At 43.5% G+C, this 27,041-nt stretch overlaps 1 protein-coding gene across 2 annotated transcripts in view; it reads right to left on the bottom strand.

Annotated features, from left to right (window-relative positions):
• The window catches only part of LOC137236678 (probable cytochrome P450 313a4), a 202,487-nt gene that overhangs the window by 78,210 nt on the left and 97,236 nt on the right, over positions 1-27,041 (bottom strand). For both annotated transcript variants that reach the window (XM_067759573.1, XM_067759574.1), the window contains exon 6: positions 7,215-7,329. In XM_067759573.1, coding sequence (XP_067615674.1) covers positions 7,215-7,329 — 115 coding nt within the window. The remainder of the gene's footprint in view (positions 1-7,214; positions 7,330-27,041) is intronic.

Genomic DNA, 27,041 nt, shown 5'->3' with positions numbered 1-27,041 from the left:
TTTCTGCCGACAATATATAATGCATCCTACGGTTGACAAAGATAGACGGAGAGCCAATAGACACGCACTTAAAAACACAAATTCAGCGCGTCACCAGTCACCATCACCGCTAGAGAGGTTGAGGACGCCATTGGTCGCGCTAAACCATCCAAAGCAGTGGGCCCAGACGGCATAGCCATGCCGATGCTTAAAAACCTAGGGAAAGAGGGTTTCAAATATTTAGCGCATGTCTTCAACCTGTCTCTTTCCACCTTTGTCATACCCGAGAAATGGAAAATGGCCAAGGTGGTCCCGCTACTAAAGCCTGGGAAACCAGCTAACATAGGTGAGTCATATCGTCCGATATCTCTCCTATCGCCAGTGGCAAAGACGCTTGAAGCCATTTTGCTCCCTTATTTCCAAGCACATTTGCAGCTAGCCCCTCATCAGCATAGCTTCAGAAAACTCCATAGCACTACCTCCGCGCTAAATGTCATTAGCACCCAGATAAATTGCGGTTTGAATAAATACCCCCACCATAGAACAGTACTCGTAGCGCTAGACCTATCAAAAGCCTTTGATACGGTCAACCATGGCTCGTTACTGCAAGACCTGGAAGGGTCTACCCTTCCCCCATGTCTTAAAAGGTGGACCGCAAATTATCTGGGTGGTCGGCAGGCATCGGTGCAATTCAGAAACGAAACATCAAAACCAAGGAGAATTAAACAGGGGGTGCCACAGGGTGGTGTCCTATCCCCACTTTTGTTTAATTTCTACATATCTAAGCTACCTTCACCACCGGAAGGAGTCACAATCGTTTCCTACGCCGATGACTGCACAATAATGGCCACAGGCCCAGGCCCAGAGATCGACGAGCTATGCAATAAAATAAACGGCTATCTCCTTGATCTCCCCAGTTTTTTCGCCTCGCGAAACCTGGCATTGTCACCGACTATATCTTCCGCGACCTTATTTACAACATGGACGCCCCAAATGTCGACCATATTGAACATCCACGTCGATGGCACTACTCTACCGACTGTCCTACACCCCAAAATCTTGGGTGTGACGTTTGATCAGGATTAACCTTTTGGTGCGCACGCAACCGCAATTGTTCCGAGAATTCAGAGCCGTAATAAAATCCTCAAATCCCTTGCTGGCAGTACCTGGGGAAAAGATAAAGAAACGCTCATGACCATATACAAAGCAATTAGCCAGCCGATTACGTGCTACGCGTCATCCATATGGTCGCCAAGCCTAAAAACTACCCACCGGAAGAAACTACAGGCCTGCCAAAATACTGTCCTCAGAATCGCCACGGGCTGTCTTCTTATGTCCCCAGAACACCATCTGCATAATGAGGCGAGAATACTCCCCATCAGGGAGAGAAATGAGATGCTGACCAAACAGTTTCTGTTGAATACCCAGAAACCTGGGCATCCCAACAGACATCTGATTGATGAACCAGCACCGCCTAGTGGCTTAAGGAGTCATCTCCGTAAGCATTTTGAGGAAATACGGCACCTGAGAACCCTGCCGTATGAAGCGAAAAACACAAGCAGGTACTTGGTGAACTCCATAGACAGGCGTCGGACCTTTATGTCGGGAATTGCCCGGTGAATCCAGTACTTGAAGAAAAATATCCAGAACTCGCGGAAGAGGAACGCATACTCCCCAGGGAAACGCGTGTCACTCTTGCTCAACTTCGTTCTGGATACTGTAACAGGTTAAACTTTTACCTATCTAGAATCAACCCCGACATACAAAATGTATGCCCCACTTGCAATGTGTCCCCACATGACACCAACCATCTCTTTAATTGTAATGTGGAACCAACGCCTCTAACACCCCTTTCCTTATGGTCCACCCCTGTTGAAACGGCAAGTTTCCTTGGACTCCCGTTAGAGGATATTGATGACAATTTGTGATCGGTCGCGGCTATTAGGTGGGGCGAGCATTGCTACAACAACAACAACAACGAAAAATGAAAAAAAAAATGCCATAATTATATACCAAATACGAAAAAAGGGATGAAACATGGTAGTTGTATTGGTCTATTGACGCAAAATATAACTTTAGAAAAAAACTTGGTAAAATGGGTGTGACACCTACCATATTAAGTAGAAGAAAATGAAAAAGTTTTGCAGGGCGAAATCAAAAGCCTTTGGAATCTTGGAGGAAATACTGTTCGTGGTACCCGACAGATGATGTTCTGGATCACCCTGGTCCACATTTTGGTCGATATCTCGAAAACGCCTTCACATATACAACTAAGGGCCACTCCCTTTTAAAACCCTCATTAATACCTTTAATTTGATACCCATATCGTACAAACACATTCTAGAGTCACCCCTGGTCCACGTTTATGGCGATATCTCGAAAAGGCGTCCACATATAGAACTAAGGCCCACTCCTTTTTAAAATACTCATTAACACCTTTCATTTGATACCCATATCGTACAAAAAAATTCTAGAGTCGCCCCTGGTCCACCTTTATGGCGATATTTCGAAAAGGCGTCCACCTTAAGAACTAAAGCCCACGCCCTTTTAAAATACTCATTAACACCTTTCATTTGATACCCATATCGTACAAACAAATTCTAGAGTCACCCCTGGTCCACGTTTATGGCGTTATCTCGAAAAGGGATCCACCTATAGAACTAAGGCCCACGCCCTTTTAAAATACTCATTAACACCTTTCATTTGATACCCATATAGTACAAACAAATTCTAGAGTCACCCCTGGTCCACGTTTATGGCGATATCTCGAAAAGGCGTCCACATATAGAACTAAGACCCACTCCTTTTTAAAATACTCATTAACACCTTTCATTTGATACCCATATCGTACAAACAAATTCTAGAGTCACCCCTGGTCCACCTTTATGGCGATATTTCGAAAAGGCGTCCACCTATAGAACTAAGGCGCACGCCCTTTTAAAATACTCATTAACACCTTTCATTTGATACCCATATTATACAAACGCATTCTAGAGTCACCCCTGGTCCACTTTTATAACGATTTTCCGAAAAGGCGTCCACCTATAGAACTAAGGCCCAGTCCCTTTTAAAACACTTATTAACACCTTTCGTTTGATACCCATATCGTACAAACGCATTCTAGAGTCAACCCTGGTCCACTTTTATAACGATATTCCGAAAAGGCGTCCACCTATAGAACTAAGGCCCACTCCCTTTCAAAATACTCATTAACATCTTTCATTTGATACCCATATAGTACTAACAAATTCTAGAGTCACCCCTGGTTCACCTTTATGGCGATATTTCGAAAAGGCGTCCACCTATAGAACTAAGGACCACGCCCTTTTAAAATACTCATTAACACCTTTCATTTGATACCCATATCGTACAAACAAATTCTAGAGTCACCCCTGGTCCACCTTTATGGCGATATCTCGAAAAGGCGTCCACCTATAGAACTAAGCCTCACGCCCTTTTAAAATACACATTAACACCTTTCATTTGATACCCATATTGTACAAACGCATTCTAGAGTCACCCCTGGTCCACTTTTATAACGATATTCCGAAAAGGCGTCCACCTATAGAACTAAGGCCCACTCCGTTTTAAAACACTTATTAACACCTTTCGTTTGATACCCATATTGTACAAACGCATTCTAAAGTCAACCCTGGTCCACTTTTATAACGATATTCCGAAAAAGCGTCCACCTATAGAACTAAGGCCCACTCCCTTTCAAAATACTCATTAACACCTTTCATTTAATACCCATATATTACAAACAAATTCTAGAGTCACCCCTGGTCCACCTTTATGGCGATATCTCGAAAAGGCATCCACATATAGAACTAAGGCCCGCGCCCTCTTAAAATACTCATTAACACCTTTCATTTGATACTCATATCGTACAAACAAATTCTAGAGTCACCCCTGATCCATCTTTATGGCGATATCTCGAAACTTAGAACTTAGGCCCACGCCCTTTTAAAATACTCATTAATACCTTTCATTTGATACCCATATCGTACAAAATAAATTCTAGAGTCACCCCTGGTCCACCTTTATGGCGATATCTCGAAACGGCGTCCATCTATAGAACTTAGGCACCGCCCTTTTAAAATACTCGTTAATACCTTTCATTTGATACCCATATCGTACAAAATAAATTCTAGAGTCACCCCTGGTCCACCTTTATGGCGATATCTCGAAAAAGCGTCCACCTATAGAACTTAGGCCCACTGCCTTTTAAAATTATCATTAACACATTTCATTTGATACCCATATCGTGCAAACAAATTCTAGAGTCAGGCCTGGTCCACCTTTATGGCGATATCCCTAAATGGCGTCCATCTATAGAACTATGGTCCACTTCCTCTTAAAATACTCTTTAGTACCTTCCATTTGATACACATGTCATACAAACACATTCCAGGGTTACCCTAGGTTCTTTTTACAACATGGTGATTTTCCCTTACTTTGTCTCCACAGCTCTCAACTGAGTATGTAATGTTCGGTTATACTCGAACTTAGCCTTCCTTACTTGTTTTTTAATTTGTTTTTTTGTGGACTAAATATTAAAGTTAAAGAAAACTAACACAGAGCAACATTGTTCGTCAGATATGTCCCTAGAATATTTGTGAATAAAGTTTTTCTATAAAATAAATATTACTGAAGTTAAGAACAATTAAAGCGAGCCATAGTGAGAAAAATAGCATTTTTAGCAAACTTTGCGGGCTCAAGGCACGCCCAATATTTATGCCAACGATCTAAAATTTTTTATATATAGTTTTCTTAAAATTTGGAATAAATCTAAGGGGTTTGCCAAGTGAAAATATGAAAAAAAATTGTCCATATAACTTGCGGTCACACTAATGTATATGTTCCGAACATGAGCCAAATCGGACCAAAATACGAATTTTTTGAATATCTCGACCCTTGCGCGACCTAGCGACGAATTTTTTCATAAGTCGCTATCCATTTCTGTATGTAATATGTGTTCCAAATATAAATAAATTGGACCAAAAATACGATTTTTTGAAATATATTGAGCCATGCGCCACGCCACCAAGCTTGTAGCTTATGGGGAAGTTACTTAAATTTCAATTACAAAATTCGTAAACAAACTCGCTACACAGAGTCAAGTTAATAAAACCGTTTAAAAAAAGAGAGACGCCCCAAAGAAGTTACCACTGTAGATTATGACTGCGTACAACAGATCCTGTAAGGATATTCAGAGGAAAAGCAAAGTCGCCATGGTGGAGCTCAGCTCCTTGCCATGGTCTTATTGGGGGAAAGGTAAAAGAAATGTTCAAGCTGGCAAAAGGAGCGGAAAGCATAGCCTGCAGGGACGAGCGAGATATGGAGGATCTACAGGGCGAAGAGAGCCTCATGAAACATTTTTGGGCGGACATCGAGTACTCCAGCGATACAGCGCGGTTGAGGGAGGTCCTAGCTAGGGAAACATAGTCCAGGGATTGATTAAGAAAGACAACGGCGAATAGTCACGTATTAGTAAAAAGTCCCTTGAAGCACATTTCCCAACGGAAGACGATGCAAAGAAGGCAGTAGATAACACGTATGGTTTTATCTTTTCAGAAAATAATGCCTCCCTGTGGATTTTCCCCTCTCTCGTGCGAGTTTGTGTCTTCCTTTCACAAAATATTTTCCACAGAATAAGAGAAGAGGTCTCATTCTCTTCAAAAAGAGCAATTTTACATAGCGCTAAGTGACCGCGTTCAAAAGTTAGAATTTAAGTGTACAACATGAGGGTAACAAATTTTCCAGAAAAGAAAACGCCATTACACTTCGAACACGGAGCGGGTAGTGCCGAGCTTGGTGACTGATGCCAGTGTGTGACGACTTTTTCTAAGCTTAAATCACGGGTTCCAGATGGCATACTACAAGTCTCGAGTTGAGCGATTGTGGAATGGCTAAAAAAAATATTCGCCGGGTGCATAAGACTAAATCATGTGCCTAACTCCTGGAGAAATGCTCGTGTCGTTTTGCTACCAAAGACGGGGAAGATCATTAGCTTAACATAATTTCTGCTCAAACCCTTTGAGAGGCTGATATGTGTACATAAACGCCAACATGGATGAAAAACTGTCTTCAACAATTAGCTCTTTGATGGGTCGAGCGCTTCGCTATTGAGCGTCAAGGCCGAGAACACGGATGTGGTCTTGTTTACTGGGAGATATAAGGTTCCGAACTGGTCTAGGCCTAAGCTAGGAGATGTAACCCTGCAAGAGAAACCGTGTACCAAATATGTAGGAACCATTCTAGACAGTAAGCTATCGTGTAAGCCCAACATGGATGAAAAAATGAAGAAGGCCTCGATGGCACTTTATGCATGTAAAATAATGATGGAGCGTACGTGGGATCTATCTCCCTCTCTGCCTCATTGGATATCTACAGCGATTATAAAGACTATCTCATACTATGGAGTCCTAGTTTGGTGGATGACCACTCAAAAAACAACGTACCTAAAAAAATTAGAGGGGGTATGTAGGTTATCCATGCTTGGAATAACGGGAGAAAAAGCAACGACGGCGGCACTGTTTGTTATTCTGCACATTCCACCTGTAGACTTGGTGGCGAAGAACATCATAGTCTTACCGATACTGTAACTTTTCTAGGACCTATCTTAATTGCTGGCTGGAGGGCTGGCAACTCCGTCCCCCGTCATAGTCTTCACCTCTCGAGCTCAACCGTTTCTTCCTGCAGCCTGCAATACCTACATCTGCCCTTACTGACGAGGCATAATTAATAAGCACTTGACGCCAGAAGGCAGTTTACATTTAGTACGCTCATTATTAGTCTTAAGTCTACTCTCTATAGATATATGAGCAAATTTGTGGGTCTAATATCATAGCGTTTGGATTTTGAGGTCCGCGCTTCTATCCACGTCTTTCCTGTTTGAGTGATCAAACGCAACTCCTCTATGTACTTTGGATTTCTCCCAGGCGTATTGGGACATGTAACGTAGGTTCATCGCCGAACTTTTCGTTACCTTATATCCTTTTAAAACCGGGATTTTCTATGGGAAACTTTTGTAATTTGTTAAGTGAGAACTTTCTCGTGCTTTTGCTATATAAAAAAGTTGCTTCGTATTTAAAGTCGGGTCCGTGCGAAAGTCGTCCTAAGGTTTTACTAAATTTTGTTTACCTAAAACGAAATTGTGATTTTTCCCATTGGACTCGTTTGCAAAATATATAATATATTATTACAATGAATACAAATATTTACATACGTACATTATTCATAAAATTCCGTAAGAACTGTAATGACTGGTAATAGCTGGGTGTGCGTGCTAAAAATCCAAGACCCATTGTGGAATATGCTGCATCGGTAGCGATTCTCTCCAACATTCTTAAATAAGAACAAGTTTTATTTATTGTATTAGTAAAATTTCACATTTTCCATATTAGTAGTATTGCATATGGGTGTTTCCAACGTTAAGGATATGTCATCCTGTACCACTCTTTCGAGTATAAATACTATAGTAGGCATTGGCTTTAGACATTTGTCTTATGAACGATATTGTTAGCTGTCCTAATTGTGGATGCTTCTCCAAAAACAAATTAAGGGAATATATTGTGACGGACTTTTCCTTGCGCCGGGGTATGCTCAGTCCGTCCAGGATCCCTGTGGAATTAGAGAAGAATCCCTATCGTCTCCTTTTAAAGAGAAAGATCCCGTTTTGTTGTTAAAAAAAAAGAAACGTTATAAACTCTTTATTCCAAAATATTCAAACTACCCTCAAAGCTATGGCGACAGAGGTGGGAAACCACCGTCGGTTCTACGCCGATGGGGTTGGGAAAACCCCCACCGGGACTACGCTTAAACTAAAAATCTCAGACTACTTCGTAAAGAAAGTGGAGGTGGAGAACCACCACTTCCTCCCAGTCGGTGGAGTTGGTAAAACCCCCACCGAGTATATAGCTTAAGAATACCCTGCTCTTTCTGAAGGTTGCGGAGGTGGAAAAACCACCACAATCCCTCTAACGATGGGGTTGGAAAAACCCCCAAAGTTGCTAAAATAAAGAACTCGTGAGATGGAAAAATCCCAGGAGTCCCATTCACCGCTAAACAAGGCGTTAGCAGGCTACTATACCTAGCTGGCTACTGTCTCAATTCGCGAAATTTGTCGCCCTTTTATACTTATCCACGCGCAGGTGGACAGTTATCCTACAACAATAAATTTTACTTATTATATGTATTTACTTAAGGTATCTTACATTTAACTGTCTTATTCTACCCACATATCTCATTATAAGTATTTATCTCCAAATTGCGTATGTAAAAATGCCTCTTGTACTGCCCCCCCTAACATGTGAGTTCGTTGGTACGCATCTCCAGTTAGGTAGCATAGTTATTTTTGTTTTCCCTCTGCTGCTTGCTTATTGGGTCTTGTTGTTGTCGACGAGTTGGTTGCCCTTCGTAGGTAACTTGTGTCTAGTACCCACGCTGTGTTGTTGGTATGCTAACGTGACCGCTTCCTAGTACATTGCATTTTTTCGTTTCTCTTTGTGCGATGTCCGCCCGACGGTTCGCTTCAATGCCTGCTGTGCTTGGTCGCAATGGCTTGGTATACGTATGTTTGTATGTTTTTGGTGTTCTTGCAATGGGAGCTTATGTGTGTTGCTTATTGTATTGCTGTATTCCCAGCATTATTTAAAATTCCAGCCGGTTATGGGTTATCTGTGGAAATTATAATGTTCAACCAAAATATTTACCGTATGCGGGCAGAGACAATTATTTAAACGAAGAAATTAGATGTTGTCATGAATGTTTATATGTATATTAGGGTAATTCAAAAATGATTATTTTGTATGTGTAAATTTAATTCATATAATTCAGTTTTGTACATTTTACATGCTATATGTATAAATTCATTGTAATTCAAGTAGGATTTATACACGTTTTAATGAGTTTTTGATAAATATTTGTAGGTTCGAATGTGTGGGCTCCAAAGCCGGTGGATTTGGGTCCTCACACTCTCCCCTCACCTGCCGTAAGCAGGGTTACCGTTACCAGGCCGGTCCTAGTGATTCTCACTCGGTAAGTGTGACCGTCTATGTTCCGATGGAACGTCCTCTTCCGCCGCTTCGTCCGTACTACCTGTACGTGCTCCCTGATGTCTCTCGCTAATTCCTCGGGGAGGGGTTCGACTCCGGTTCGGTTGGCCCATGTCTCGGTCGCCTCCGCTGTTGTCTTTTCGAGCCACCTCTCGATTTCTGTGAGCACATCCTCACCTTCGCCTATGTTGCCGTCGTCGGCGGGCTTTATGCTGGTATCGCCTTTTGTCGTCGACATGCCGTCACTCGCGTTGAGACTTAGTACGTCGCTGTCGTTGAGGCTGCCGTTGACCTCGTTGGTCAAACGGCTAAATATTTCGTCGTCGTCGTTGAGGCTGCCGTTGACCTCGTTGGTCAAACGGCTAAATACTTCGTCGTCGTCGTTGAGGCTGCCGTTGACCTCATTGGTCAAACGGCTAAATACTTCGTCGTCCACTTGGTCGGGGGTTCCGTGCTTGCGTTGGCGTCGTATATCCGCATGCGGAGGGTGATGTGCCGCTGGTATTCGACAAACCCCCGGCCTTGTACCTCTTCGTCGGTTTGGCGTATGGAAAGCTCGCCCTGTTGCTTCGGTGGTGGTTCGTCGCCTTCTTCTTCGCTGCCTGAGGAAATGGGAATTGGGGTAGAGTCCCGGACCACGGCACGCTCCTCGGGTTCATATCCGTACTCAGTACTGTATGTCGGGCTCTGGATCTCGTTACCCATGTCGACGAGTGACCCTGCCGACTTGCACTCCGACACCGTCTCGTACCTCGGGCTAAGTATCGGGCCACCCTCGTTGCCCCTGAGATACCCGAACGTTTCCGTGCCCTGACTGTCGGTCTCGCCGTCGTAGGCAACTTCCTCCTCTTCTAGTGGCACTGGGCCCGTCGTATGGTGGTTGTGCTGGCTTAGGTCCCGCCGGATTCTGATACGGGGTGAACCGTCCTTAGCACTCTCGGTGGTATAACTTGCGTTGTCGCTTTTGTCCATGTTTAGAAACTTTTGATTTATTTTCGGTGTTGTGCTCTCTTTTTATAGGAGTCCTCGCGGATCGTCTAACGGTATTATTCCCGGCAGCGCTCATCATTATTTCCTGGGTACGTTGTCTTGTTGTTGCAGGATATTTGGATCTCTTTATGTGCTTTGGTTTTCGCTGTATATGTGGTTCTACTGCTGCGGAATGATGATGTACCAATATACGAATGTAAATTCAAAGTTATACGTATTTGTACATTAGGGTATTTCAAAAAAATTATGTCGGTAAATTTGAATATTGTAAAATTTTAAAAATGTGGTTTTGCGTGTGTGGCCCCAAGGCCGATGGATTTGGGTCCTCACGCTCTCTCCTCACCTGCCGTAATGTGACTTACTGTCACCATTGTAAAATTCAATTTCTCGTAGCGGTTAATACTTGCGTTATTTATAGGGTAATCTCTCGCGATCTGGGTCTTGTTCTAAAATGAAATGTTATGCAGAATTCCGTCACCAGGTTATAGCATTGGCTGGCTATGTGGTTGACGTAGTTCATCGTCGTCAGGATCCCGTTGTCTAGGGTTGGGGCTTGCGCTCGTGCTGTGTGCCACCCACTCCGGTCTTCATCTACTACCTGTTGGTTGTTGATTATGTCTGCGCGTTCGATTCCGAAACCATTTGCACCTGAATTGGCGAGTGCTAGTGAACCACACGTCGCTACCGTGCTGTAATCCGTCTGATCTTCTTCCGTGACGTGGACTGTTTGCGATGTTGGCGCGGGTGGCGTTGCTCTTACTACGGCCAGTTGCTCTGTGTGTTCCTCGGTGGATATCTCGGTGGAATGTTGGTTCGAGGTTCTACTACACGATGCTGATGATGGCGCGCGTCGTGTTGTTGCTATCGTCGTCGGTCGTCTCGTTTGTTCCCCGATGGGGACTTCGGTGAAGCCCCCATTCGGGGCTTGGCGGGGCGCTTTTGACTTACCACGTTCGCGGGGTGAACGTATTCTTCTTTCTGTTTCTGGACTTGCTTCTTCTTCGACTGTCGCTTGATGGTATGTTTTTAGCTCGCTTATGTGTGCCGTCCTCCTTTTGCCGTTATGCACCTTGTCTAGCTCGACGATTACGGGCGATACGAAGTTCGTTACACGATGAGGTCCACTGTATCTTGGTGCTAACTTTGCTGCGAAATTGTCCACTGCTTTGGACAGCTGATGCTCTTTTACTAGTACCAAGTCGCCCACCGCCGGTTGCCATTGTCTCCTACGTAAATTATAATGCCTTGCCTGCTCCGCTGACGCTTGCTGTTGTCTACGACGTGCCATCTGATATACCTCTCGCATTTTCGCCATCTTTTCACTGAGAGCCACCTTCTCCTCGCCTGTGCCAAGTATTTGCTCATCGTAGAGGGCGTTGGGGATCCTCGGTTCCCTACCCTGTACCACGAATGCTGGACTGTAGCCTGTTGACTCGCATACGCTCGTATTCAGTGCTAGTGTCATCTCTGGCAACAACTCATCCCATGTCTTATGCTCCTTCCCAGTGAATTGTGCTATCATCCTCTTGATGTTACGATTCGCTCTCTCCGTCGGGTTCTCTTGCGGTGTGTACGGTGCCGTTAGCTGGTGCTTTATGCCGGCTTCTTGTAAAAACTTCTTGAAATTCCAGCTTGTGAACTGTGCTCCATTGTCTGTGATTAGAATTTTTGGCGCGCCAAATCGGGCCAAAATCCTCTCCCTCATACCTCTGATCACATTTTCCGTCGTCGCCTTCCGTATGGCTATGATCTCTACCCATTTCGATAATTTATCCACGAAAACTAATGCCATCGTATTACCATGCTTCGAACGAGGGAGTGGTCCAACGAAATCTGCACAAACGGTAGCAAAAGGTTCATCTGAAATCTGCGTTAGCATCTTACCTGCAGCTTGTTGCTGGCTGGGTTTGTAGACTTGGCATGCGTGGCATTGTTGTACGTACTTCCGTACGTCCCTGAACATCCCAGGCCAGTAATACCGCATCATTGCACGCGCGATAGATTTCCGTATCCCCATGTGCCCCGCGCTTGGTGTGTCGTGAATCTCGTTAAGCACTCTTCGCCTCTCCGATCTCGGTACGCATAACTTCCACGGTACCGCATCCTCACCATCCATTTGACTTCCAATTCGTCTGTATAGTCTTCCTTCCTCTACGACGTATTCGGGAAACTTCTCTGGTGTCCTCGTTACTTCAGCCATCTTTGACGTGTACCACTTGCAAGTCAAACTTTCTTCATGTGTCGTAAGGCTACCCAGCTGTTCCTCCAGTAGCTGCCTCGACAGTGCATCTGCGACCACGTTCATCTTGCCCTTCCTATACTGCACTTCGAACGAATACTGCTGTAACTCGAGCGCCCATCGAGCGATCCGGCCTGACGGACTTTCGATCGCGTTCAACCATTTCAAAGCCAGGTGATCGGTGATAACCGTGAAATTGTACCCTTCTAAATACGGTCTCATTTTCCTTATTGCCCACACGATTGCTAAACATTCCTTCTCAGTTGGTGAGTAGTTCATCTCGGCTTTATTCAGTCGGCGGCTAGCATACGCCATTACTCGCTCTTCGTCATCCAACCCCTGTGTGAGAACTGCTCCGAGACCATAATCGCTCGCGTCTGTCTGTAATCGAAATCTTTTCGTAAAATCTGGGCAAGCTAGTGCTGGTGCTTGTATTAGTGCATTCTTCAACGCTTCGAATGCCGCCTGTTGTTCTTCGGACCATTTCCACCTACTTCCCTTCTTCAACATTGACGTCAGTGTGTGCGCAACTGGTGAAAAGTCGGGTACGAACCTCCGGTACCAAGAGACTATCCCCAGAAATCGCCTTAACTCTCGTATGTTGTGTGGTGGCGTCAGCTCCTTGATAGCCGCAACTTTGTCGGGATCCGTGTGTATTCCTTCCTCGCTGACGACGTGTCCTAGATATTTCAAACTTTTCTTAAAAAACTCACATTTTTCTGGGTTGATCTTCAGATTCGCCCTCCGTAGCCGCCGAAATACTTCTCCTAGGTGCTTTATGTGCTCTTCCAAGGTTGTGCTGGTGATGATGATATCATCCAGGTAGGCAAACACATTTGGTTCCAACTCTGGGCCAATAACACGGTCGAGTGCTCGCTGAAACGTAGCCGGAGTGGAATGTAGACCGAACGGCATCACTTTCCAGTGATACAACCCTCGGCCGGGCACGGTAAATGCTGTATACTTCTTGCTATCTTCTTCCATCGGGATTTGCCAATAACCATTTTTGAGGTCCAGACTGCTGATAAAACGCGCGCTACGTAGCCTATCTAAGATATGCTGTATTCTTGGGAGTGGGTACGCATCTGGCACTGAGCGAGCGTTGAGCTGCCGATAGTCAACGCAGAGTCTCCATTTGCCGTTCTTCTTCCGGGCTAGAACTATTGGTGCACTGTGTGGGCTGTGGGATGGTTCGATGCAACCCTTCTCTATTAGCTCGTCTACCTCCTTGTTTATGATCTCCTGCATCTATCCTATGATTGCCACACCTCAGCTCAAATTTAGCCTTTGCCAGATAATCTGTCCCGATCACCACGCTGTCGACTAACCCAGGCAGAACTAACAACTCACTCTGATGCACTTGATCCCCCAGTTTTACCTCTGCGTCCACTGCCTCCGCTATCCATGCTGCGCTGCCATCGCCCATCACCACTCGTGTATGTATCTTCTTGAGCTTCCGTGCGTCTATTTTCGCCGCTGTCTTCTCGCTGATGAAACTTCGTGTCGCCCCCGTATCTACTGACGCCATGACTTCCTCTCCATCCAGGAATACTGCAGCCAAGATTCGCCCTTGGGTCTGCCTAAATTTACTTACTGAGTACGAGGTTGGGTTTGTTGAGACGCCACCCCTCGATACCAATGGGGTCCCTGCCCGTTTCCCTGCTGTCCACGACAGCAGTCACGCGTTAGTATACCTACTCGGCCACACTGCCAGCAGAAATCCCTTCGTTCGTTTCGACACCCATGTGCGTAGTGTCCGCTTTCCCCGCATCGCCTGCATGCGTTCCGTGGATCGATGGGCCCTTGGCGTGGTGTCGTCGCATGCTCCGGCGTGCTCGCTTGTCGTTGCGCCTCCGTTCTCCGATCTCCTTGCTTCTCATCTTCGTGTATATATTGATAATGCTCGGTTGGCCGTCGCGACACAAAAGGTTTCGCCGCCGGCCTCAGCGGTTCTTTCTCCGGTAAGATGTTCTCGTAATCCTCGGCCATGCTTACCAGTTCCTCTAAGCTGGTGAACTCGCTCCGTTTGATGTAAAGCTGGTACTCTCGTCGACAATTTCTGTAAATCCGGTTCAGCTTCTGATCGCCGTTGTAGTCAGCGTGACGCATGAGTGCCTGTAACGATAAAACGTAATCCTTAAACTGCTCACCTGCGCGCTGCGTACGCTGACGGATCTCGTCATCTAGCTTCTCGAAATACCTCGAGCTCAGGAAAAATTTTAGAAAGTCCATCTTGAAGGCTTCCCACTCTTGCCACTGCCTGTTGTTGTTCCGGTACCACACCAAGGCCTTGTCCTTCAGCAACTCAGGTAACGCTCGTGGGATGGAATCCCGACCAACTTCGTAACTGTCGGCCAGCTCCTCCACCCGTTCAATAAAACATAGCGGGTCCTTACCACCGTCATATTTCAGACCCCACTTACGTACTCGATCCATTATATTTGTGTGTGATGCTGGTTGGTACATCGCGTATGGCGGTGTTCGTGACCTCTCTTCGTGCCTGGTTGTTTCGTTGACATTTTCCTGTGTGTTGCCGCCTGGCGATGTTTGCTCGGCGTTTTCTATCGGAGTTGGTGGCCTTACCGTGATTACTTGTCGGACGTGCTGTAGGGCTAATTCTGTGAATCGTTCCTGGAATCTTGTGTCGGTACCTTTCGTCTGGATGAAGCCTGCTAGGCGCTTGCGTAGCTCTTCCACCGTTCCGCTGTCTTCCAGCCCAAACTCGGATGCGTATTTGAGAAGTTCCTCACGATTGAGGTAATACACCTAAGCTACCTTCACCATGCTTGCTAGTTATTTTGCTTTCTCTCCGTGCCTTTCCTGTGGATGTTTTGTATCTCGCAATCCTCTGTGGTTTGTGTCTCGAAATCCTCTGTATGGTTATCCTCGTGTTGTTACTTGTTTACCATGAGTCTATGTATTCAGAGTCCCTGCTCGGGCGCCATTTGTGACGGACTTTTCCTTGCGCCGGGGTATGCTCAGTCCGTCCAGGATCCCTGTGGAATTAGAGAAGAATCCCTATCGTCTCCTTTTAAAGAGAAAGATCCCGTTTTGTTGTTAAAAAAAAGAAACGTTATAAACTCTTTATTCCAAAATATTTAAACTACCCTTAAAGCTATGGCGACGGAGGTGGGAAACCACCGTCGGTTCTACTCCGATGGGGTTGGGAAAACCCCCACCGGGACTACGCTTAAACTAAAAATCTCAGACTACTTCGTAAAGAAAGTGGAGGTGGAGAACCACCACTTCCTCCCAGTCGGTGGAGTTGGTAAAACCCCCACCGAGTATATAGCTTAAGAATACCCTGCTCTTTCTGAAGGTTGCGGAGGTGGAAAAACCACCACAATCCCTCTAACGATGGGGTTGGAAAAACCCCCAAAGTTGCTAAAATAAAGAACTCGTGAGATGGAAAAATCCCAGGAGTACCATTCACCGCTAAACAAGGCGTTAGCAGGCTACTATACCTAGCTGGCTACTGTCTCAATTCGCGAAATTTGTCGCCCTTTTATACTTATCCACGCGCAGGTGGACAGTTATCCTACAACAATAAATTTTACTTATTATATGTATTTACTTAAGGTATCTTACATTTAACTGTCTTATTCTACCCACATATCGCATTATAAGTATTTATCTCCAAATTGCGTATGTAAAAATGCCTCTTGTACTGCCCCCCCTAACATGTGAGTTCGTTGGTACGCATCTCCAGTTAGCTAGCATAGTTATTTTTGTTTTCCCTCTGCTGCTTGCTTATTGGGTCTTGTTGTTGTCGACGAGTTGGTTGCCCTTCGTAGGTAACTTGTGTCTAGTACCCACGCTGTGTTGTTGGTATGCTAACGTGACCGCTTCCTAGTACATTGCATTTTTTCGTTTCTCTTTGTGCGATGTCCGCCCCGACGGTTCGCTTCAATGCCTGCTGTGCTTGGTCGCAATGGCTTGGTATACGTATGTTTGTATGTTTTTGGTGTTCTTGCAATGGGAGCTTATGTGTGTTGCTTATTGTATTGCTGTATTCCCAGCATTATTTAAAATTCCAGCCGGTTATGGGTTATCTGTGGAAATTATAATGTTCAACCAAAATATTTACCGTATGCGGGCAGAGACAATTATTTAAACGAAGAAATTAGATGTTGTCATGAATGTTTATATGTATATTAGGGTAATTCAAAAATGATTATTTTGTATGTGTAAATTTAATTCATATAATTCAGTTTTGTACATTTTACATGCTATATGTATATATTCATCGTAATTCAAGTAGGATTTATACACGTTTTAATGAGTTTTTGATAAATATTTGTAGGTTCGAATGTGTGGGCTCCAAAGCCGGTGGATTTGGGTCCTCACAATATACACAACGATATGTGTAACACCTGTATATTGCTAGCAAACATTAGAGTGCCTATATCTCTGGCAGCAATTTTCTGTTAATTTTATCGTCTTTCGCCAAAATTTGGATACGTTTTGCAGTTACTACATAAGAGGCGACATACATAAATCCATTTCACAAACCAAAAAAAATACTCTAACGGAACTTTTATCTCCAAGCAGATATTGAATTTCCCTTTATTTAAATTGTTTTTCAACTCTCTTTTTTCAGTTAGATATTTTTTAATACTTGAACTTGAATAAAAACTTCATTTCTTGGTCCAAAAAGAGTTTTTTGTAATTTTTTTATTCGCAAGAACATACTTTCGCACTTTTATTAATGGGGCACGAAATTATTCGCATTTTGGATTAGGTAATTGACTTGCTCCATGCCTCTCAAATCGCTTGCTAGGTTTCTATCCACTGCTGTCTAAAGCAGACGTCGGCAAATAATGGAAGAACTGTGCGCACTCAATTCACACGCATTCTTATCAGAGACAATTTTAAAGTAGAGATGTTGCATGTGCGAAAATTAGTGTAAAGCAACCTTCACAAAACTCTAGTAGGGCACTCACTACAGCAGAATGTGTTAAACTACCACTGTCTGTATTTGTTATTTAACAATTATTTGTACACTTTTTATTTAGCTAATCTGTTCAGAATTTAAATTTTTACTCTCTAGTACTCCAATCAGTGCATTTTTTGTGCTTAAATTATGTTAAAGTTTGTGGTGTGGTGGAAGTGACCTACTAGAATTTTGTGAATCCCCGCTGCTTTTCACTGAAGTTCTCGCATGCAACATCTTTAAGGCATTAAGACATTTTTCATATAGATGCGTTTAACACAAGCTTATGCATTCCAATAACAACACCACAATCAACCAAGATGTTGCGTTTATAAATATGAAGGAACTTCAGACTTGGCAACTGAAGTTTATTTCGCCTTGTCAATTCACATACAAAATTTTGCGAAGCACTGTTATAAACATTCTCCCTATACAACAAAAATACTTGCTAACATATTTTGTGTCGTATTCTATTGTAATATTGCAGTTTTTAATAGCGAAAAATGTTAGAAAAGTTACCAACCAGTGAGAAAAATGTTAAATTCTTCTTCTTATGATTTGCTTGCAACAAAATTTGGGAGTTGGCTACTTTTCCATATCAGATGGCGCCAGTGTCGCTCAATCTGCCGTTCTCCATAAAAATACGTGCAATCTACTCATAATGCATAATTTTTTGTTAAACTCATCTATATGAAAAACTGCTTATGTGACGGAGCTATTATGTTCAAAAATATTGGTCCTTATTCTCATTAGTTTAGTAGTCGCTGAACATTTGGCGCATTTGGCTCTCTCACTCTTCGTGCTGTTAACATTGTTATTGCAAAGAGTGGAAAAATTAGCATCACCCCCAGAGTAAAACATATTGCTTGCTTTTATTTGTGTATCTTTTACATACTAACTTTATTTGTGTGTGAGTTTGCCCTTGTCGGCGATAGTCTATGTACGCTACGTAAAGTATAATCAGCTCTATGTTTGACATGCTATGTACTGTTTTGTCATGCAGTGTGCTGTAAGTATAACTGACCCTTGAACAAAGCAAAACGATACATCAAATGATGTGCGCAATCATCGCGCTCTCACTAACACATCTCAATTTTCATTTTGCCGACGTCTGGATGATATAAGGTGGCAGCATGGTGACATACCTACACACATAAATAAAAGTTCCATGTAGTTTGTTTTTACAAATTCGATGGACAAATGGCAAAATCGCACTGCGCCGGAAGTTGATGTATCAAATCAAATAAAACAAGTTTATAATCAGCTGTCCCATGCTGCCACCTTTTATCGTTCCACCATGACTAGGCCTTAGCAGAAATGGGTGAACGAGAAAACCGAGAGTATAAAATCAGTGCAAACTGAGGAATCAGTATTCAGTTTAATTTAAACCAGGGATCTCCGAAATAAAAACTGTGGCTGTGCGAGTAAAGCTAAAATCATCTTATTGGTGGTGGTTTAGTTGCTGGTCAATGAGGTAGGACGTATGCACGTATGTTTGTTAACACACAAAAAGTAATGCGGCAGTTACTCACGAACGTACGTACCAAAAACGTGTCAGCTGACACGACCTATCTTATGAGTGTGCAATGTAAACGAAAACTCACCGACGTGCAACGCCCGTACGTACGTAGCCCGGAGCGTAGAAATCAAAACAATTTTTTATTTTTTCCGTAAGAACGTGTCAGCTGATCGCTCTCTCACTAGACAGAGTTGCCTAGTAAACTTTTGTGCGGTAATTTTTGACCGTTTGCAGTTTTATGCGAAAACACCTAATTAAAGTTTGAAAAATTGTGAAAATAATTCGAAATAATTATGTAAAAGTGCAGATTATAAATATGTAATCTATTTATACTTATTTAATATTTATTCCGGCCTTTTACAATATCAAAAATTAAATTGGAAAAAGTTCAAGTTTCCATAAGCATGCATGCAAAATGGTCAATGGCAACAGTGCTTATCTGTAAACAATACACACACAAATATGTTATGTACATGTACACAGACGCACACATTGATTCCTACGGGCTTGAGAGTTCGGTCAAACGTGCTTCGTCCGACAAACGTCCGTACGTACGGCACACGTCGGTGGGTAACTGCCGCATAATTCGTAAATATGCCATACAAATACTACTTTATTGCTTGAGTCTAGGGAAAAATTTAAACAAAATAAATTGATAACATTAAACCATGAAAACATTCTGCGCATGAGCGTTTGTTTGCAAAATATCTTTTCGCAAATGCGCAAATAAACAATAGCCTCACCCGATGTTGCTACTCTGCTTGTTCAGCACAACTAAAGCCGAATAAAGACGAAAGAGAATAATAATACGTGTGAAGTGGCACCAATAATTATTCAACTAAATGGTGACCACTAATTAAAGCCGGAGTCATTGGTGCCGTATGTCGTATCGCTGTATCCGTATCCCTAACGTAATCAGCTGTTTATCGTTACGACGGTAAACCAAAACCCAATTGGTTGGATACGATACGGTTACGACCTTAGCGGCACCAATAATCGATTGCATTGATTCTCATAAGGTTGGTCGAATCAGCTGTTAAAAGGTTACCGATACGGTTACCGATAAAGTACCAATGTCTCCAGCTTTAAACACGCTTTTGTAAAGTACGTGTTGAGTTCATAATCACAATATTTATAATACACATTTTAGTTCATAACAATCATATGTTTGACATTTACTTTATATCTTTTTTCGTTGTTATTACTTACTTACTGACTTATCCTTTCAACTAATGCCAGCAGAATTCATTGTGTTCTAAACCATTTATTAAAAATAAATAAATATTGTTAGTTTATACAATTAAATGAATATCGTTTCGAGTCCGCATTCGTTTATTTAATTGGATACTATTGGTAAGCCGCTACAGTCCACCGCAGCTGGTAAACCGCATCGCCATTTTTTTGGTCATACGAACTGGATTTTCATTCGCAAAACTCGCAACAAGTGCAAGTATAAAATATAAAATCAAGAAATATAAACATATTCAGCTTTTTATTTCCTGGCTTTACATACGTCATTTCATTGGATAAAAAACATTATTAATTCAGCATTAAGCATAAGCAAGAAAGTTCGAGCAGGTGTCATAATTTTTATATTTGAAATCTGCCGTGACATTGATCTGCACGCTACAAATTTTGTATCTACCTTTTCGCATAATTCGTACCGCCTTTGATTTGGCCTCTGCAAGCAGCAACAATCTAAACCTGAGCAGAAGTAACCACATACATACATACACACATCTATAATATTATAAATTAGTAAAGGGTGCATAAGTTGGTACGCTAAATATATTTTTTTCACGAAATGTCTGCTTTTGTCAAAACGTGCGATTCTGCCCTTAACTCAATTAACAGGTATGTATATGACAAAAAGTATGGACGACGCATTTATTCTGGACGGTGAGGGTGTCGAAAGCTATTTGGCGTTGTTGAGTGAGCAATGGGCTCGTTTCAACACCGCACAAGATGCAGTGGAAACTTCGTGTGGATCTGAAAACGCCGAGGTGGAGGAGAACGCGTGCATACAGGCTGAAACGTGGTATACCACAGCTTTGTCCAATTTTAGACGCGTGCAAAATTGCAGAGCTGAATCTTCTCCGACACCTACTCACTCGCTAGCCACTGTATCTGCGTCAATACGATTGCCAAAAATGGACCTTCCAACATTCGCTGGCGATTCTACCGAATGGATAGCCTTTTACGATGTCTTCTGCTCGTTAGTGGATAGCAATGCTGCTTTGTCAGGCGGACACAAGTTGCACTATCTTCGTAGCTGCTTAAAGGGAGATGCGCTGAGTATAATTAGTGGGTTTAAGATTAGCGACGCAGACTACACTGAGGCGTGGAACCTACTTAAGTCACGATACAAGGTTATGCGCGTTATCATCGAAGCGCATCTCCGAGCGATAGCGGATATACGAAAGGCTACGAGTGATACTGCGGATGCTATAAAGAGCGTACTAAATTCCTTCCATCAGCACATACGAGAGCTCAAAGCACTAGGAAGACCGGTCTATTGGGTGGTTCATGAGGTCGTCAACAAATTAGCGTTCGAGACTCGGAAGCAGTGGGAGTTATCACTTTTTAGTGAAGAACCACCAACCTTTGAATAGCTGACGTCGTTTTTGGAAGTTAGGTGCCGGTCATTGGCTATGCTAAGCACGCCTGCTGCTCAGGTATCAATAGGGAAGCCCGCAACACCGACGGTTACTGGCAAATCAGCTAAGGTCTTTCACGCTGTACAAACCCAGAAGATTGTGGAATGTGTGCACTGTAAGGGCCCACACAAGGTATATAGCTGTGAAAAGTCTAAAAATCTCGATTTAAGCGCGAAATCGAAGTTTGTGATGGAGTTTGGCTTGTGCACGAACTGCTTGAGCCCAGGTCATTACAAAGCTAAATGCAATAGTTCGTCTGGATGTAGGGTTTGTCATCAACGCCATCACACTCTTTTACATAACACCGCTTCTACATCCAATGCCGCTGTAACTGCCGCACATTTCACCGCACCCAAATCACATACAACCTTATTTAGTACTGATCCGTCTATAAGCAGTGCTACCGCATTGATGTCTTCATCTTTAAATCCCGTGGCCAATTCGCCGACTCCAAAGGAGAAAGCTGTACTGTTGGCAACCACCATAGTCAAAGTTCGCGATTGCTCCGGACACTGGCAATCAGCCCGCTTGCTGTTCGACTCTGGTTCACATGCCTCCTTCGTTATTGAGGCTTGTTTTCAACGTTTGGGTGTGCCGCGAAAATCTTCTGCAGTAGTTGTCACAGGTATAGGTTCCTCACAAGGAGGTTGCTCTAGAGGCGAAGCATTAATTCTCCCTAAAATTACAAGCGACTTGCCAACCCAGACATTAGCAATCGCATCATGGTCGCACATACAAGGGTTGTTTTTAGCCGATCCGCAATTTATGAATCCTGGTCACATCGATATTCTAGTCGGCATGGATGTTATGAACAACTTCTCTAGTCCGAATTCCGGAAGGGTCCACCTGGTATGCCCATGACTCAAAGAACTCTGTTCGGTTGGACGCTGTTTGGTTGTGTCGACGAATCCGAAGTTACTACGACTTGTCTACAGTCGTTGCATTGTGAGGTTCAATTGGATAAGGCGCTTGCCAGATTGTGGGAGTTAGAGGAAGCACCTCAAAAGCACCACCTCACTTATGAAGAACGTCTCTGCGAAGAACTTTTTGAAGCAACGCATACAAGAGCATCCGACGGTCGATTCATTGTGGAGCTACCCATGAAGTCTGACGTGCTCTTAGGAGAGTCCCGAGATTTTGCTGTGAGAAGTCTACTACGCATCGAGAGACGCCTGGCTCGTGACGACGATCTACGTGCACGCTACAACGAGTTCATGCAGGAAATCATCAACATGAACCACATGGAGTCTGCAGAAAATTAAATCAGAAAAACAAACTTTTTACATGCCTCACCATCCCGTCGTTAAGGAGTCAAGCGCCACAACTAAGTTGAGAGTTGTTTTCAATGCATCGGCTAAAACTACGAATGGGAATTCGCTGAACGACGCTTTGCTGGTTGGTCCACAATTGCAGCAAGACTTATTTTCAATTTTGACACGCTTTAAAACTCATCGATATGAAGTAACAACAGATATAGCTAAAATGTACCGCCAAGTATGCGTCTCTGAGAAATACGTCGACCTACAACGAATCGTCTGGCGTCGTGATCCGTCCTTACCCATACAAGACTTTCGCATGTTACGAGTGACTTATGGTGTGGCAGCTGCATTCCACCTAGCCGTAAAATCCCTGCAACAAACTGCAGAAAAAACCACTAACATTTGTAAGAAAGCTGTCGGCGTCATTCTTAATGATTTTTATATGGATGATCTTCTCACCGGCACGTCATCAAAGAAGGATCTGGTGAATTTGCAAAGGAATGTTTCAGAGATCTTGAAAGAAGGTGGATTCGAGCTTCGAAAGTGGGCTTCGAATTGCGCCGAGTTGGGCGCGGCTATTTCGAACGCGTCAGAAAATATATCTTATTACCTAGTCGACAGTAAGGAGGTTCACGCTTTGGGCGTAATGTGGAATACGGAGGAAGATTACCTAACTTTTACAGTTAATCTGCGAAAATCGCCTACTACTCTGACAAAAATAGCCTTTTTATCGGACTCAATCACTCTATTCGGTCCTCTGGGGCTACTCACTCCCGCAGGTATCAAACCAAAAATATGGTACCAGGAGGCTTGGCGGAGCAAGGTTGGCTGGGGTGACGTTATCCCAGAACCCATCGCAGTAAATTGGTTAGAACACCGCTCTGAGTTGCAAATTCTTTCCAACTCAAAGGTTAACCGCTGGCTTGGCTTAGGTACGAATGGCTTAATCACGGAGTTGCACATATTTTCCGATGCATCCGAGCGAGCATACGCTGCGGTTGCATACACCCGGACCGTGAGAAACGACGGCGTGGTAACTGTTGCTTTGATCTCGTCAAAGAGCAAGGTGGCGCCCGTCAAAGCAACCACATTGCCGCGATTAGAATTGTGTGGTGCGCATCTAGCCGCTTAATTGGTGCGTAGCATTCGACACAGTTGGCACGATTTACAATATCCTATATTTGCATGGACGGATTCAACAATCACCTTGGCATGGCTACAAGCCCACCCTAGAAGATGGACGACTTTTATTGCCAACCGCGTTGCTGACATCCAGGAAGTTCTTCCTCCTGAATGTTGGAACCATGTCCGCTCGGAGCTGAATCCTGCAGATTGTGCTTCTAGAGGAATCACTCCATCTGAGTTACTGCATCACCATCTTTGGTGGACTGGTCCAGAGTTCTTGCAGAGCGACGATCCTTTCTGGCAGCAAACGAGTACAAGCCATCACACAACCGAGTTAAGCATTAGAAGCTAGTTAACTACGCATGTCACTAGCTCCAACGAACATTGGTCAATTATGACTAGGTATTCGTCGTTTTTGAAACTCCGTCGTATCATGGCCTACGTCTTAAGATTTGTCGCCAACGTTCGAGCTGCCACTACCCGCCCGGTTGCGAAACGAGTTGGTCTCCCCAGCTGCCTGGAGATATATGAAGCCGAAATGCGATTGATCAGGTATACACAAAGGTTCTTCTTTTCTAACGAGATCTCTCTTTGCAGCGCAAAAAAGCCTATTCCGCGACGCAGCTGTCTCGTGCGTTTGCAAGCATATCTCGATGAAAAAAATGTATTACGCGTTGGAGGTAGGTTGAAAAACGCGGCAGTATCTCCTGATGTCCGAAACCCCATTATCTTGCCAAAAAACGCGCCTCTCGCGTAGTTGATTATCCACGATATTCATGAATATACTTTACACGCTGGGCCCGCATCATGCAGACAGTTTGACAATGTCGATACTGGGTTGTTGGCGCTCGAAACTTGATACGAAGCATCTATCACAAATGCGTCAAATGCACATGCCTGAATCGTATTCTCGCCACACAAGCAATGGGAGATCTACCTACAATTCGTACTACCTACGCTCGGTGTTTCACCCGCACCGCGGTTGATTTCGCTGGGCCGTACATGTATAAATTCACTCACGGCAGAGGAGCAAAGGGCACCAAGGGATATATATGTTCCTTCATATGCATGTGCACGGGCGCTATGCATTTGGAATTTGTTGGAGACCTGTCGACACCAGGATTTCTCTGCGCTTTCAAGAGGTTCGTAAACCGCAGAGGCTACTGCAAGCACATGCCGTCAGACAATGGCACAAATTTCGTTGGTGCTGAAAAGGAACTGCGAACCGAATTTCAGCAGTGTATGGCTGATACCAGATTACAATCGTTCTTTGCCGATTCAAACATCGAGTGGCGTTTCAATCCACCATCTGCACCACACATGGGCGGTTATTGGGAAACCGGCATAAAACGAGTAAAATATCGCTTAAAGCGCGCATTAAGGGAAACTCTGCTTTCCTACGAGGAACTAAACACTCTATTGACTGACATCGAAGCGTGCGTAAATTCTCGACCGCTTTGTGAAAACACTACAACCGCTGGCGACTTGGAAGTCTTAACTCCTGGTCATTTCATCATTAGTGAACCGCTCAAGTCAATCCCAGAACCTGAGGGTCAAGGGTTCTGTGGAAATTTGTATCAGAGATGCCAGGTAATATCTGCCACAAGACAGCATTTCTGGCGTCGTTGGAGAGACGAGTATCTCGTCAGTTTACAGCGCCGCACCAAGTGGCATCGTCCTTCACGCAATTTCGAAGACGAAGATTTTGTAGCTGTATTTAGTGAAACTACTCCCCCCACAAAGTGGACACTCGCTAGGGTAACACGATGCCATCCCGGAGCTGATGGTCGCGTGCGAGTCGTGACAGTAAAGACTGCTAATGGAGAATATGTTCGGCCGATTGCTAAATTATGCCACCTGCGAACAAAGGCAGATCTATTTTCCGAAGAGGAAGAATCGTCATCATGAAATCAAAAATTTTCAACTTTATTTTTTGCATATTTCCAATACTTTTTTTCTCTAACTCTGCTTTGTAATCTTAATTTTGAACGTATCTTGCTTATATTTAGATAGTTCAAGGGCGGCGGTATGTTGAGTTCATAATCACAATATTTATAATATTATATTTTAGTTCATAAAGGGTTAATGCGCAAGCATAATAATCATATGTTTGACATTTGCTTTATATCTTTTTTCGTTGTTATTACTTACTTACTGACTTATCCTTTCAACTACCGCCAGCAGAATTCATTGTGTTCTAAACCATTTGTTAAAAATAAATAAATATTGTTAGTTTATACAATTAAATGAATATCGTTTCGAGTCCGCATTCGTTTATTTAATTGGATACTATTGGTAAGCCGCTACCCCCATACAGTCCACCGCAGCTGATAAACCGCATCGCCAGTACCTGATTTGAAGTACAATTGTACTACTCCCAAATTAGACTAAATAAAGACCATATTGCAATACTGAATATTGGAGTTATTTATTCGACAGTTCAGCATACGAACGTTAGGAGAAGGTGCAAAAATATCAGAAATTCCCAGAACTTGTTACAATTGGTGTCAGAAGAGGAATTATTGAATAAATTCCGAAGATTTTGAATACAACAAGGACATGGCCAAGTTGAGTGAATTGAAGATCCAGCAACTGAAGGAGTTGGAATGCCGTGGATTGAATAGAACCGGCAATAAATCCGAACTTCAGGCACGACTACGGGAGTTTATGGAGTCGGAAGGAATCAATGTGGAAGAGTACGTCTTTCAATCCTATGAGGAAGAGGCAACAACAAAAAAGGAAGAGAAAACCGAAACATCGCAGACAGTTACGAGCACAGAATTGAACATTATATTGGCTGCAATATCTTCACAAACGTCGACAATAGCATCTCAACTGGAATCGCATGAAACACGTTTAACATCCAAGATGGAATCCCAAGAGACACGCATAACATCTAAGGTTGAAGCACAGGAGACGCGTATTTCCGAAATGTCGGCACAAATGTCAGCACAGATATCATCTCAGAACTCTACATAACTAGAAGAGCAGGAAGTCCATATAACATCTAAACTAGAAGCACGTATGGAAGAGAAACTAACCAAGTTTCATGAAGGTTTCAGTGCTCGACAAGATAAAATAGAGGCAGAGATGGAGGCTTTGAAATATAGGATCCAGGAATTACAATTGAACCGTCCAATCACTTCAACGTCCACTCTGAAGGTAATATCTCCAATGTTTGATGGTTCTGTTTCTTTCCAGGTATTTAAGCTCCAATTTGAGAAGACGTCAGCAGCAAACAACTGGAATGCCGAAGATAAAATTGCTGCATTGTTCGTGGC

This window comes from Eurosta solidaginis, chromosome 1, assembly GCF_040869045.1.
Source record: "Eurosta solidaginis isolate ZX-2024a chromosome 1, ASM4086904v1, whole genome shotgun sequence".
Lineage (NCBI taxonomy): Eukaryota > Metazoa > Arthropoda > Insecta > Diptera > Tephritidae > Eurosta > Eurosta solidaginis.
The sequence above is the reverse complement of the archived record's forward strand: the minus strand, read 5'-3'. Positions and strand labels throughout refer to the sequence as shown.